Source organism: Ascidia mentula, chromosome 1 (genome assembly GCF_947561715.1).
Source record: "Ascidia mentula chromosome 1, kaAscMent1.1, whole genome shotgun sequence".
Lineage (NCBI taxonomy): Eukaryota > Metazoa > Chordata > Ascidiacea > Phlebobranchia > Ascidiidae > Ascidia > Ascidia mentula.
Genome location: NC_138566.1, coordinates 9,181,065 through 9,196,959, shown reverse-complemented (window position 1 = coordinate 9,196,959; position 15,895 = coordinate 9,181,065). Strand labels below are relative to the sequence as shown.

Below are 15,895 nucleotides of genomic sequence, written 5' to 3'. Positions count from 1 at the left end.
TGAAGAATAGAAGTAGTAGAGTAGATATATGTCGTCATCATACCTATTATGCATTGTTTTCCAAATGAAAATTCTGTGTCATGCAATATTTCGCATTGCTACAACTACGCCAATACAACAACGGCCTTACAAAGTGGCAATACAAGTACTTACGTAACACATACGGTTAAAATGGGTTCAAGCAGTGAGTCAGCACGCAGCATGATAAAGGTTTTGATTGAGGGCGGATTTCAAACTTTATTGGTTTATCCTTAAATAAGCTTAAGTTACGTAAGGAACAATGTTTGCGCTGTTACATCATGTTGTAGTACAGCATGCGGTGTAATATGACCCTAACGAAGTTTAGTGCGATAAAAGCTTAGTTTCTCAATGGGGCCAATGGATTACAAAAGCATATTTTTATTAAATTTCTACTGATGCTGTCATGCATGTTTTATTGTTGCACTAATTTTATTACATTCACGTTTCGGCAACCATGCAGCAGCCTTCATCAGGATGTAGAGAAATGTAAATAACACAACGTGGACAATTTTGAAGCGCACAAACTGAAAGAGAACGCAACCGTCAAAAAAGAAGAAATGTAAGGCGGGGCTAGCACATCTGCACTACAATTATCAGATACCATGGTTTATCATTGTTTTTAGAGTGCATGAGGTGCCAGCGCAGAATTGCCTAGCAAGTGTCGGTACACTGGGGAAAACAGGCAAACACGGTTTGTTTTTGTCGTTAAGCCTATTTTTCAGTATATTTAGTTGTTAGTTGTTATTTATCGAATACTTCTGTCTTCGGACAAGGTGGTTTGTTTCTCCTGTTGCGTCATAAAGCGTTTTTTCTCTTTGAGTACAGCAAACATCATGTTGCATAACTGTAAAACTACGCGATAAAGTAGATTAGGCATTGTCGACGCCGGCGCTTATATAACCGCAACGCTACACCGACCGTGAGAGATTCTGTACGCGTACGACGACCAGTGGAATTACGCAGAGCTACTGAAACATTGCAGAGAAAGACACGGTGCGAAATGGACAAGGTGCAGTTAGTTTTGATAGTTGTAGCATTTGTATGCTACCTTGCTTCTTTTATTTTTGCATATCTGAACACATTTGAGGTTAAAGGTCAGTACTTATTTAATATTCGTTTGTCGAACAACGACACCTTTTAACTGGTTTATCCATACTGCAGGCTTGTACTACAGCGACAATGGATACGTTGACAATAAATATTATCAACAAGCTTCACCAAAAGGCATTGCGTTTGCCATTGTTTGGCCCATTATTTACTTATGGAACCTGGCTGGTATCGTTTATATTCTTGTATCATGTTGTCTTTCTGAAAAGAAGAGCCCAGTCAAGATGGTGCCAACGCTTGTACCCAAGGTTTGTATTGTGTATGTTTACAAACTACTGTTCAGTGCCACCATTGAGCTTTTGCAAAGCAGGCCTTTCGGATGAATAGGCTAAAGTGGCAATTTCCGCTGTGTACGCGTGTGTATGGCAACAAAAACATTCTGCTGGCTTCAATATTGCATTCATGTGCAGATATTCCTGGTCGCGTACTGTTTGGCGTTTTCATCGACCGTCGGCTGGCTGTTTGCATTTGATCGCGAAATCCTTGGCCTGTCGTTGGCTCTTCTTATATTAGCCATACTCTCAGTCTATGTTGCTATCGGTACTTCTTACAAGGTTGTGGCTGACAATGTAGCCTCCCTCGAGACCGACTGCAAAGGTAAGGAATATAGGAAACCGTAACCACCAAATTTAAAAAGTAATGACACATTTGCGCAGTTGTGATGTGGTTAACCAGGATATTGGTTCAAAATGGGCTTTGTACGTTTGCGACATGGCTTACAGTGGCAACACTTTTGAATCTTGCCGATGTTATCATCTACGAGGATAGCTTTGGAGTAGAGCCTCCTGTTCAGAGAGGTAACTATTGAACAGATGATTACTGCGGCAGTGATTTAAATTATTTAACAGCGCATGTGTGTTTGCGTAAAAACAGTTTGATTTGTTTGACATTACGTACCGCTGTTCCCAGCAATTACAGTGCGTATTTAGAAAACAATTAGTGTACGAAATTATATCGAATGTAAATCCTTGCTCTCATTTGTTTGCAGGAATAATTTCAATTGTCAACGGTTCAACCGTCTCTCTTGTTCTTTTGATGGCAATTATCATCGTGTGGTTCATTCTTGAAAACTTTGTCTTTGAAAAATATTGTCGTTACACCTTCACCATCTACCCTGTGTTGATCCTCGCTCTTTCGGCTTTGATCGACAAACTGAGACCTTTGCCAGATGGAAATCAGAATCTGATTATTGCCTCCGTTGATCTAGGTCTCGTTCTTGTGGCACTTATTGCACGCATTGTATTGGCAGTGTGCAGGAAAAAGAAATCGTCAAGTCCAGTGCACGATATGGAACTCAAATGATTTTTGTTTTGTCGATTACATTCAAATGCAAATTACAATCGCTAAATTGTTTTATCTTTAATTGTGATGACTCAACAATTGTTGCCCACGTAGAGGATTAGTGACGATGTTTTACACGCATGGTTTCACGATGATGTACAATTAATTTTTTTGAACAAAACTTCACAATAATAATAAAAGCCTTTTCAAAATGCAGTCTTTTTTGTGAAAATTTGTTTAGCTTGCAGTCGAATTGGATACATTTTGATTGTAGAATACTTTTCTATGTAATATTGTATGTATGTTTGCATCAGCTAAAGCCAAATGGAAATTTGTTCAGTCGAACGCTGTATTTAACGACCACATTTTTTATTTGTTTGTCTTCACAAAGAAAAAAAATAGTATTAATGGTTTGTGGGTTTGCATCACAAAACTAATAATGTCATTGTATCCCATATATAGTATTTGTGGAGGAAATGACTTTTATCAGCATGCCTCCCGTTTTGCAGTATTGCATAACGTTAAAACAATTATCGATTAAAACGATTTTGGCAAGTTGCCTTCGACACGAGCGCGTTACATAACTGAAACGTGTCACGACGATCGTTTGCACCCCGAAAAACAAATCAATCCATGTTTGTTGCTTAATATATTAGTGTGTGGCAAAGTCGTTTGATAGTTGAGATTTTTCGTCATACGTAAATTTGCAATCAAGAATGACCTGTTCGTCCATTGTGGTGTTATACGGTTTTTAAACGTTGTCGTGCGTTTGAAAGTTTGATGACATTTGAGAAATTTGGAGAAAAAATGTAGTTTTGATGCATCCTAAAATCTTGCCTTGTCGCTTTGTCTTTTTACCAGCGATTACATCACTCATGCCGACGAGTTGCGTCCATGACGTGGTGCTGTGTATAAAAAGGAAGGTCCCTGGTGCGATGCAGACAATATAACTAACGCTGAACAAAAACAGGTCAGACAAGATGGACACAGTGCAGTTTATTTTGATATTGATCGCATTTCTATCTTACATTTCGTCGTTAGTCATTGCTAATTTAAATTCACTCGGCCTCGAAGGTAAATTGTTCGGCAAGATAAAAAAATTAAAATTAACCTAAATTTCACGTGAATAGGATTGTACAGCAACAGCGGGATCGGTGACATCGACAGAAAGTACTTCCAGCAAATATCACCGAAAAGTATTGCGTTTGGAATAATTTGGCCGATAATATACATATGGAATCTGGCGGGTATAATTTACATTCTTGTATCTTGCTGTCTTCCTGTGAAGAAAAGTCCAGTGAAAATGACACCCACGCTCGTACCTAAGGTTCGTATATATGGTATTGTTTATGAAGAAATGTTTTGGACAACATTGTTTTCTGTTTGTAGATGTTCTTGGTGCCTTACAGTCTTTCATTCCTGGCAACCATCGGTTGGCTATTTGCATTTGATCGCGAAATTTTGGGATTATCTTTGGCGCTTCTTATTGTAGCCATGTTGTCGGTTTATGTCGCAATTGGAATTTCTTACAAAGCTGTGACGGACAATTCTGCATCGCTCGAAACGAACAATAAAGGTTTTTTTCAACATAACTCTCAGTTCGAAACAGTAATGTCGAAAACAGTGTGATATTTGCAGTTGTTTTATGGTTGATGAGAATATTGGTGCAAAATGGACTTTGCACTCTGGCTACTTGGCTCACGGTTGCAACGCTCATAAATTTGGTCGATGTTATTGTTTACGTTGACAGTTTTGAAGTGACGACAGCTGTTTTGCGAGGTATAGTAGCAAATAATTGTCTATATACGTTCTGTTATTTATAATCCAGTTCCCCCTTACTGGCAATTAGAAGCATGCAAGTATAGGATTGTGGCTTGCAATCTCCACGTAGATATCAATTGAGGTCGTCCCCATCGAATTAAATGCTGTTATTTACTTTTCGTCTCACGTAAGTGCTTACAAACTATTATTTTTGTTTCTACAGGAAATTTATCAGCAATCAACGGCTCAACAGTGGGAATTGTTGTCCTGATGGCCATCATCATCACGTGGTTTATCATCGAGAATTTTGTCTTTGAGAAATACTGTAGATATACATACACCATTTATCCCGTGTTGATTCTTGCGCTTTCAACCTTGATTGACAAGCTGAGGGGGTTGCCCGATGGAAATCAGAATCTCATCATTGCATCCGTAGATCTAGGCTTGGTTCTTCTCGCTTTAATATCGCGTATTGCTTTGGCAGTTGGTAAATACAGCAAGTCCGAGTTAGTGGCCAAACACGATTTTGAATTAAATTAAACGTTTTTCTTTCCCGTGAACCGGGTTAAGTTTGGTTAGAGTTTATCGTATAATCTTACAACATGTCACACTGGGATCCGATTTTCAGCTATGTATTTTTGCAATAGAACATCGTTCAGACCAATGGTCTTCTATGTATTAGTAACTAACTTTACTATCTTGCAATAAACATACCCCTTTCTCTGCACCTTGCTTGTTTGGTTTCATAATTCAGCAAAAAAAAACACTGGTATTGTAATTCGGTTCAACGCAAGCATCAAGTAAACTATAACACAGGATAATCAAAACCGTTGCATAGGATAAGCTAAAAGTAAAAAAGTTTGAAGTATAAGTTAGGCAGACTGAGAAATGAATTCTAATGTCAAGCAGCACGGCAAAGTAGGTAACCAACCCAAACATCAAACATGTGAAAGAGACCCAAGACAAACGCACAACACAGTGGTTATCAGCAAAAACTGGAATAGTATGGTTTGGTTTTCGTTTTCGGTGAATGTTTTACACGTTGTCACTAAGTTCATTTACAATACCCCCAAAATCTATCAGATTATTTGTAGGCATTGCAGTTGTGAAAATTGATGTGATAGCATTGTGCTAGGCTAACGCAACAGAGCTGACATCTTTTCAGAAATAATCAATCAAAACACGTAATCAGGAGAACTACGCATACTTCATCAAAACAATAAATTGCTAAATTGTTCATAAAAATCAAATATTTGGTAAGAACCACTTCAGCTTTTGTTTATATTTTTATGTTTGCGACGCTTGGTTGCGCCTACAGTGTATAAATTCCCCTTTAGAAAAACTTGCCTGTGCGTGTTTGGTGTGTTTTGGTTCTTGACCAGCTCTGCAAGTTCAAAACCTGTGGAAATGATGGATAAAGTAAAGGGTTTATTGCTAGTTTTTGCCTTGTCTAGTTATTTGGCTTCTTTTGCTTTTGCGTATTTAAATACTTTCGGTGTGAAAAGTAAGTTGCTTTCATGCTGACGTATCACTTCTCAATTAGTTGTGGTTCTTTAATGATGTATTTTTGAGCAGGTCTCTTCTATAGCTCCAATGGAGACATTGACAATAAATACTTTCTTCAAGCATCACCAGAGCCCATTGCTTTTGGTATTATTTGGCCAATTATATATTCATGGAATTTGGTTGGGATTTTGTACATTATCATTGCATGCTGTGGAAAAAGCCAAGTGCTTGTACCTAATGTGGGTAGCAATTCAATGTATATTCTTAGGAGATCATTTAAGATTGTTATAAAAGGAAAATATTTCTAACACACACATGAATGACATTAACTTAGCCAAGGTTGATAAATGCTAAATTGTAACCATTATTGTATATTTCACAGACATTTTTATTATGCTATGGTTTATCTTTTTTGTTAACCGTTGGATGGCTCTTTGCATATTGCCGTGAACTCTTGAGGTTATCTTTTCTACTGCTAGTTCTTGCAATATTGTTTGTATATTCTGCAATTGGTATATCCTATAAAACAGTCAATGACCATATAACATCAACTCAATCTGAACACAAAGGTAATAATGACATTTTAGTATCAGACATGCATGAAAAACTGTTTGTACAATCTCAATATCATGTTTTTTTAACAGCTGGTATTTGGTGTATGAGGATTTTGGTGCAAAATGGCCTTTGCACTTTTGCTGCATGGCTTACTATTGCAACTTTATTAAACTTTGCTTATCTACTTATATATGATGACAGTTTTGGTGATTCTGCTGCCATCTTACGAGGTAACAATGTGACAAACTTTTTTAATAATACTTTACTAATTTGTATTTTGTGAAACACTATTAATCCCAAATAAACCAAAGTTACAGCATTTGTTTAAACTTGAAACAAAATAACAGACAAATATATTTTTATAAACAAATTTTAAATCCTCTGTATTAAAATTGAAATCTTTTATAACTTAGTTGCCTTGTTTGCCAACTGAGCATATTGTTGCAGGAAGTTTCTCGATAGAAAGTGGATCAACAGTTGTTCTTATCATGCTTATGGCAATTATGATGGGATGGTTTATTTTGGAAAATTTGATTTTTGAAAAATATTGTCGATATACATATACCATATACCCTGTGCTTATTCATGGTCTTTTTTGGCTAACCTACAAATTGTATAATTTGCCTGATGCCAAACAAAATCTTATTTGTGCTTCTATTAACCTGGGAGTAGCACTTATGGCTCTTGTTGCACGAGTGACAATGGCAGTTGGTTACCGCCAAAACCAATCTGTGCAAAAATCTGACTCTTTACAGAAAAAATCCAATTAAACTAGTAACCAATACCCAATCACTCAAAAGATAGCATCATTTTTTTATTGGAACAATATAGTTGTTGATGTACAAACAAAACAAATATTTTTTGTGTTTAGATCTGTATCTATTCAAGTATTATCAAACTTGTGTTTTCTTCCAAACATTTTTTTTCTGATGTGATTAGTAAAATCACATCATTTTTTTTCTGTTTAGGTTTTGTTGTTTTGTCATATTTGTCCGTATGCAATTTACAGAGAGCACAATTAAATACTTCTAATAAAGAGTTTGTTGACATGCAGAGCGAGGTATAAGAATTTTATTCAAGAACTTAGTAAAATATTGTGCCTAATGTGAATATCGTGCCTAAACCACTATTTTTCCTAAAATCGAATTCCTTCTAGTGCAGTGTTTCTCAAACTTTTTCCAATCACGTACCGCTCATTTGTTTTTTAATACACTGCGTACCACCGTATTACTATACCATAACTGTTATGACATAACACCAATCAATAACAATTTAGCCAATATCACCAGTTGCTTGGATTTCTTTATTGTGCAGTTGTGACACAATAGTATCAACGTGAAATTGTTGCACAGTTGAATACACGATGTCAGAATTACTTCAACAGTGCAACAATTTCACGTTGATACTATTGCGTCCCAAATGCACAATAAAGAAAACCGACAACATGTATTTGCAGCGGTTTTGGCTTCTGCAAAGTGCGGCAAATTGTATAGAGTAGACTATATCGCGTACCACTTGAAAAGCTCTCGCGTACCACTAGTGGTACGCGTACCACAGTTTGAGAACCACTGTTCTAGTGTGTTTTCGTCGTCATACCTCGCTGCGTCGCAAGTTATATAACAGTTTCGGTTGACTGGTTAGGGGCGTCGTTGTTTTTGCCACAAACGTCCAGTCACGCCTAGCCAACAACAACAGCAGGCCGTGTTAATACTCAATAGGCAGAAATAGTTGCTGAAATATGGAAAAAGTACAGATTTTATTAATAGTGTTTGTATTTGTCACTTACGTTTTGTCGTTGGTTTTTGCCTATTTAAATACCGCCAAAATCGGAGGTAAGTTTAGTATAAATCCAGCTTGTGTTGTCTGATCTGTAGGTATTAGTTACTCACGAATATATTTTTTGTAAATAGGGTTGTACCAAAGCTCAAACAGCGACGTTGATAACAAATATTATCAACAAGTATCCCCAAAGCCTGTGGCATTTTCTATTGTTTGGCCGATAATATACTTGTGGAATTTGGTAGGAATCGTTTACATACTTGTTTCGTGTTTCATTCCAGTCGACAGAAGCCCAGTTAAACTTACTCCAACGCTTATACCCAAGGTAAATGACATGTTCAGTTTAAGCTACAGTATTATACAGTACATTTTTATCAACTATTGTTGACTCGAATACCAATAGCTTCCTGCAGACGCATATTTTTTGTTGTGTGTTCACATATGATGGGTTGTTTTGTTTGCAGACATTTCTACTTGCTTACGGTCTTGTATTTGCATCAACGGTTGGATGGTTGTTCGCATTTGATCGCGAAATATTAGGACTTTCCTTAGCGCTTCTTATTCTATCCATACTGTCTGCTTATGCGGCGATTGGAACTTCTTACAAGGCTTCTGTTGACAATACGCCCGCACTCAAAGCTGATCACAAGGGTATGAATGCAACTGGCATTTTGCTTAAAGTAGAGATGTGGCATTAAAATTCTCTCTGCAATTTTACTTATACACGTGTATTAAAAATGAAAACTTGACCTTTTGTCCGATTTTGAAGTTATTCTGTGGCTGGTCAGGATATTGATACAAAATGGGCTCTGCACGTTAGCAACCTGGCTTACCATTGCAACCCTCTTAAATCTGGCTGAGATCATTATATATGAAGACAGCTTTGGAGTAACACCTGCTGTTTTGCGAGGTCAAAATTTAATGATAAATTCATTTTTGGCATGTCTAAGTTTTACGTTTATGATATTTCAAAATCTGGTATGCTCTAATGATAGCAAGTTTTCTAAAGACCAAAGCTTGAAAGAGTATAATTTGAAGTTTGTTCACAGGAAATATATCGGTTGTCAACGGTTCAACCGTGTCTCTTGTTCTTTTGATGGCAATTATCATCGTGTGGTTCATTCTTGAAAACTTTGTCCTTGAAAAATATTGTCGTTACACCTACACCATCTACCCTGTGTTGATCCTCGCTCTTTCGGCTTTGATCGACAAACTGAGACCTTTGCCAGATGGAAATCAGAATCTGATTATTGCTTCCGTTGATCTAGGTCTCGTTCTTATGGCACTGATTGCACGCATTTTTCTAGCTGTGTATAGAAGAAATAAAGCCTATTCCGTAGCAGCTTAGCAAACATTACAATACATTACATAAGTATGCACATTACAGTGTAAACAAATTTGCATCGTGTCTTACCTATGTCTTATTATTAACGTATATATGCATTGTTTGATAGAGTGACATAGCCAACCTGTTGTAGGTAGAGTCAAGCTTTATTATATTTTGCCGTAGAGTGTTTTTTTCGTCACATTTGTGTGTGACGTATACGCTATTCTGTTTTTCTTACCTCATTGCGGAAACACGTACAATGCGTGTGCATTTGTAAAAAGTTCAAATTTCCGGATAATAAACTTTTTTCATTAAGCAAGTTTGTTTTTATTTGCTCTTGACATGTGTAAGGCGCAAAAGGAAATATTTGTAAACGCAAACGAAATTGAGCTGAACAGAATTTTTCATTAAGTCATGGATCTTTTTTCCGCTTGGTGGCAGTAGAATATAGATATTCATCAGCCCCCTGGGCTCATCATGTACAGTTTTTATTCTAATGGAAAGAAAAGTGTTTCTTTTACCAAACATTCAACAATATATTTTCGAATCAATTTATTGTCATTGCTGCTTTGGGTAAAAACTTTTTCGTGTCCTAAGGTATGAAAATTATTCAAATACGTTATATTTTCGCAGTTCAACTTAACAGAAAATGTGCCATTGTTGTGTAATTTATTTTTAAAACCAAACTATTTACTCGGTCGGTTATTCGTGCTCCTTATGAAAAAAAATCATCAACGAGTGATGTATCGAAACAATGACCTTTTTTGCATCTTTCTGTTAGTAAATACGTTTAAATATAATTTTAAATTGTTGGTTACGAAATTCCCCCCTCCCATCCAAAATGTCGTATGTGAAAAATTGCGATCGTAAAAAAGAGAGCAACGCCTTTTTAACCTTAAAATGCACAGATGATCACACTCGTCACAAACGTCTTATTTAACTGCACCTATTGGTGCGTTGCTATAATAATACATCCGAATTTAAACCGGTATTAAGATGTTAGCATTGAAATGTCAAGAAGCGTCATACGACAGCTTCGTCATCAATCTTTCCACCCCAGGCTTAGATTTACCCGCATACAGCTTAAAAACAACAAGCTTTGGGTCATTAGGCGAAAAAGTTTGCTTAGGGGGAGTCGAATTGACGGATGAGTAAAAAGGCTCAAAAGATATCGACCCCCACACGTCGTTGTCTAGACGACCCTAATGCCACGTACTGATGTACTCACTCCAGCTGATGTACGGTTGTCCAGTTAACGCCAAGTGATAAAACTAATAAAAAAAAGTTGCATTATACACTGCCGTTTTATATAATGCGCATAAACGTACTGTTACAACGTTAAAAATGTCGCGCACGGTTTACACACACATTTGGTAAATCCAAATATCCCAACACGTACGGTTGTGGAACAAACGGATTTTTTTACCGTTTATCAGAACTATATTCAGTGTTGCTGAAGAGAGGAAATTATGTTGGTTGAAGGCTCTTAACGCGCTTTAAAAATATAAGACATGGAAGGCGGTTCACAAACAACTTCACACAAACTTCACCCCTTTGACACAAAAACAATTGTTGGTAACTTAATTTGTTCAAGTCTCCTCGTCATCTACGAACCTCGGCGGGAAAGGTTATGGCCGCCTGAAACATCAAGTGCATGAAATTGTGAGTCACGAGTCATTCCTGCAGAGACCCGCTGACTTTTGCTGCATTCGTCGGACAAGTTAAATTTACCAAGGAGCTTAACGTCACTACAGTTCCTCTGGTCCGCATTATCCGCTCGACTCCACCGGATCGACAGAAAAATGTTCCTAAATCCTCGCACCTCCATACGAGGATTAGGCGGAGAAGTATAAGAGATAGATCGCTCCTTGTCTGTGTAAAAGCTGTAAAATTGAAGAAGCTATAAAGACTCCGCCATAAACCGAAGTTTGGGTGAAAGTTGACTAACTGACAACATTGTTTTGGGGCATTTTTAATTGTTGGGAAGGAAGACTTTCGTTTTATTTAAATTTTTAAAAACATAGGTAACATATTAAAACTATTTTCTTCTATATCACGGGTAAACTACAAAGGTAACCTACGCAAATAAAAAACTGTGCTCATAAAAAATTATGTTTGTGTACAATGGCAATACGATATTTGGTTTAATTTGGGGGTAAAAACCTTGTGTCGTATAATCATTGGTTGTAACTGCCGAATTATTTAACTTCGCACAAGATGCACACCCAATTATTTCAGTGAGAACAAACAGGGATGCAGTAAATGAACACCGGGTACACTTGTGGGCACTTACATCTCCCGCCCGGCACTGTCAGTAGACAGCATTCATCACGCTGCATTTGCATCGCTCGGTTTCAGGTTGTCAAACGGCGAACCGTGGCCGTCCAAGTTGGAGAGGGGTGTCTAAGAGGAAGAACAGGTGTCCGAGAACTTACCCCACTTTTGGGGAGCGTGCCACAGATTCCTCACGGAGCCACACGGAACCTGTCGCGGTCCATGGCCTTACGTGTCGCGAGGGTCAAACCCGAAATAGACGACACCGTCCGCGAAACCAAAGTCTGGTCCTTTGTGCCAAGGTCCGGGGCGTCTTGCTGGATATCCGAGAGCGAATTGCAGCTTTCAGTGAAACGGCCACGGGTGTGGGATGTCCTTTCTTCTGTCTGTCACCACTTGTTTGTTCTCGCCTTGCTTTCCCGTCCCGGAGGCGTGCCATGCCATTCGCCTTGGTGCTGTGTCATGTTTTTACAAAGGAGCGTGCATTTGCACTTCTGCTGGTAACGCCGCGGTCGGATTATAAAACTCATAATTGATTACACATGAGGTTCAAATCAAAGAACGTCTGGTTCATGTTTGGAGTCATTATTGATTTTTCCTGAAATTTTGAGATGTAGGTATATACAAACTTTTTGTTACATCACTCCGCGTGCTGTCCTGGATCTCGCACCGACCGTCAAACGATAACGTTATCAACGTAAATCCAAAAACTAATTCGAGTCCCAGCGGACCATGCTAATACATTATTATCGATCCGTACCTCCAGGCTGGCTGATGGCAACGTAGGGTAACAGGAGATGTATCTTTTGCCCATTCTAATTTGGCAACACCAGCGTTAATCCATTTACGTCTGTTGTGGTCACGGTCCTAAAGCAGGCTTGATAAGCGCCTCCCAGTTAAACCAAAATTCGCTTCAAAGAAAACCTGAATAAAAGGCACGTTGTAAGGGTTTTCAAGCAGGTGTGTCTTAGAACAGATATTACCGATATCATGGACAAGCTAAAAAGTGTGTTGCTTGTGTTTGCTTGGTGGGTGAACGCTGGAACTATTGTAATGTGCTATCTGCGAAAGCAAGACATGGAAGGTACCGGTGCAAGTGCTGTGTTACTTCAGTTTAAAAAAAATATAGACCAAAAATGCGTTCGGTTAAATGACATTTGTCGAAAACAAAGATAGATTGCGCTTCTATTACATTATCTTTCATAAACAAAAAAGTATAATTTAAATATTGCTGAGGTTAACCTCTCAAATTATTACCTAACCTCTTATTTTAGTGTTATATCAAACCACAAAGCGATCGCTTAGTCTAAAGTACGGACATCAGCTTATGCCACATAGCGCGTATTTCTGGATATCATGGCCAATCGTGTTTCTTTGGAACTTTATCGGGATAACTTATATGCTGGTTTTGGCATTTCTTCGCAACAGTCCGCTCAATACTCAACCATCCGTCGTCCCCCAGGTACAAAAGCTTTTAGTATTTAACAGACATATGAAGATATAAATGTTACTTTGTTTACTTCATGTTGCGCGATTTTTACTAATCCTCGTGTAGCTGTGTGATTAATAAATAAAAACTGGATCAAAAAACCAAAAGCCCCTGGCAGGCTGTCGATCGCACACCGTATCAATAATTATATATTAAAATCCCAACAAAGCAATCTTTCGATAAACGATGCCGTTTTAGGCGAAATATATTTTTCTCTTGATAAAACCATCTGAGCTGTCTAAAGTCCTCGTGTAGCTCTTTGTTGTTTTTCATATTCTCGCCTTCGGACTCGTGATGCCGTGGGAGATTTCGTTCGACCGAGAGAATTTGGACATGTGTCTATTGCTCATCATGCTCGCCACTCTCTGCACCTACATCGCAGCCGGCTTCTCCTGTTACAAGCTACACGCTGTCAAACAAGACCTGAAGCAAAACAACCCAAGTTTGTTTTCGATATATTTTTTTGAACAATCCCAAAGACACATAAAATTAGCACAAGTAAATTATTTTTGAGGATATAAAAATAAACTTCTGTTGTAAAAAAATCATGTAAAAAAATGTAAAATAAGTTCGGGTAAACACAGTATTTCACATTTCTTGTCGGATGTTGCTGTAACGTCATTGCAACATGTAATAACTCAAATATAAAACATGCTTGCCTTTCACTAAATTTGGGAAACGTAAATTACCTGTACGTAGTCAACTGTACAAGATACGTATAGGTATGTTCCATAACCTGCTATTAGATTTTGAACTCGCATGGCCTTAATCGCGCAACATGATAATTTATTGCAGAACTTTTCTGGTGCTATGTGGTGATGGTGCAGAACGGCCTCGCATTGTACGCCGCTAATCTCACCGTCGCAACAACCCTCAATTTTGTGGAGGTGGTGATTTACAAGTCCGTAACTGAGGGAAAGGAAGTCAAACTTAGGGGCAAGTTGGACAGGACACAACATTACACGTTTTCTCTGCCTTGTAGTGATCGTAATTATGCCATACACGTAACTTTAGGTATGCTTAAAAACACAGGGAATAACAGTGAATAACGTAAAAATATCCAAAATTCGCGGATTTGTAAATACTTAACTGTGGGATGGAGATTGTACAGAAGCACGGCTGATTCTGCCAGCTTGCATTTTCTCGTATTCACCTTGCGGTCTACCACAGGGCTTCTGTCGAATGAAGACGCATCTATGTTGGCCCTTTGTGTTTTTCTCGTCGTCATGGTGATATGGTTCATCTCGGAAATGCGATTCTTCAAAGAATATTGTCGGTACCTTTTCACCATCTATCCCGTGTTCATGTTTGCGGCGGCATGCTTGTTGGTAAATCTGGTGCGTTTTCACGCGAAAAGCAAGAACATCGTGGTAACGGGTATTATACTCAGCCTTGCAACCCTGATGATGGGCTTCAAAGTCTTTACTGTGTGTTTGGGGTGATTATTGAGTGCGTCGTATTTCTTGTGAAAGTGTCCGATGTTAAACTTTCGCCACGTGTCGTTCTGTGTATTGTACTAAACGTAAAATGATGCTGAAATTTTGTTATTATTTTTTTTAGGTATAGGCTTACACCCAAACAGATGCATTAGACCCGAGTCGCACCTTGGGAGCTTTGACGCTGTATGGCGTAAAGCGCCACATTCCCGTAAAGGTCATTTGCATTAGATCTAGTCGATGTCACCTGCCACGCCACTTTATACATGCCAAGGGACCCCATTGACAAGTGCGTGATAGACAGCGGTAACTTTGGCATTTAAATACAACAGTTTGTTACTAGTCGGTCAAATACAACAAATTGAATTACCAATTTCAAAATAAAATCAATGCGACTTTATCGTTTAAAAAAAGTTATTACAACCTGCGTGAGTTTTCGGAAAAACGTGAACATTCAAAAAAATATTCAGATCTGGGGGTGGGGGGCGATCTATATTAAGCCCTGCATTGTTGACATTCCGACGCCGCGAAAGTCTCCACACCGTATTTGGTCACGTGTCACCGCTGGGTCAGCGAAACAGATAACCGCAAAATCTAATTCGGCATCTCGGGATGGGATGACTTTGGCCGCACGTAAAACATCTCACTTTCCGTTTGATCCGCCTGTCCTGCCCGAACGTCCACCGTCTTCGAGGTCGATGGCGCGCGAGATAGGAAATGCGCGTCTTATCGAAAGATGCAACACATCAGCCAGCGACGACCCGACCGCACCTTCCGATCTGAATGTGATTTGCTTCTCTCGTTGTGGTCTTGTTACCATGCTTGTGGAAAGGCCGCGCACTTTTCGTTTGGCTTTCCAATGACAGCGCTCAACTTGTGGTAATCAGATACGACCATAAACGCTCGGTAGCTTTGATGTGTTGCCGGGCGTTTGTGGAGTGCTGTCCTTAAACGTGCTTATGTGTAATCGAGACCGCGCGAAGAGCCAACCAGGTTTTGTTCAAGCCCCCACAAGCACCACTGAGCAACATGCCACCCATTACAGATGGACCTTGTTACGTCAAATTGGCAATCTCGGGAACTAACTGTCCTGGATTACACTGAAATTGGTAAACAACACATTTTGTGTGTTTTAAAAATCGATATTTCTATATTGTAGTTGATCGATGTAATAATCAATCGTTTGGAGCCACGCATTCTTTTATGTCTTGCGCGTAAAACGTTTTCGTGGCGAATCGCTAACAAAATAATGGGTGCGTCTCGTCGCCAACGGAAACTGCTTCATGACTAATTTTTCGCGCGATTATTCCCGACCCGATTTTGTTTTGACACGGTTGGCCTAGGCTCCGTAAAAGGGCC

The 15,895-nt window shown here is 38.7% G+C and overlaps 3 protein-coding genes across 3 annotated transcripts; all 3 read left to right on the top strand.

Moving 5' to 3' along the window:
* The first annotated feature begins 438 nt into the window (after positions 1-438).
* Positions 439-2,513, top strand: LOC145905841 (uncharacterized). The gene is made up of 6 exons (XM_082993149.1): positions 439-580; positions 645-1,115; positions 1,183-1,376; positions 1,539-1,725; positions 1,785-1,925; positions 2,117-2,513. The coding sequence occupies exons 2-6, from the start codon at positions 1,022-1,024 to the stop codon at positions 2,428-2,430; spliced, it is 930 nt and encodes a 309-aa protein (XP_082849275.1). The 5' UTR covers positions 439-580; positions 645-1,021; the 3' UTR covers positions 2,431-2,513.
* Positions 2,514-3,389: 876 nt separating this feature from the next.
* Positions 3,390-9,634, top strand: LOC145907365 (uncharacterized). The gene is made up of 17 exons (XM_082994817.1): positions 3,390-3,483; positions 3,540-3,736; positions 3,799-3,985; positions 4,048-4,188; positions 4,394-4,680; positions 5,009-5,028; positions 5,508-5,674; positions 5,746-5,915; positions 6,059-6,245; positions 6,321-6,461; positions 6,679-6,998; positions 7,241-7,291; positions 7,970-8,063; positions 8,142-8,335; positions 8,475-8,661; positions 8,780-8,920; positions 9,060-9,634. The coding sequence occupies exons 1-17, from the start codon at positions 3,390-3,392 to the stop codon at positions 9,356-9,358; spliced, it is 2,877 nt and encodes a 958-aa protein (XP_082850943.1). The 3' UTR covers positions 9,359-9,634.
* Positions 9,635-12,386: 2,752 nt separating this feature from the next.
* Positions 12,387-14,542, top strand: LOC145907260 (uncharacterized). The gene is made up of 5 exons (XM_082994721.1): positions 12,387-12,695; positions 12,886-13,073; positions 13,356-13,542; positions 13,896-14,036; positions 14,271-14,542. Exons 1-5 carry the CDS (start codon positions 12,602-12,604, stop codon positions 14,540-14,542), a joined length of 882 nt encoding a protein of 293 aa, XP_082850847.1. The 5' UTR covers positions 12,387-12,601.
* Positions 14,543-15,895: the final 1,353 nt, after the last annotated feature.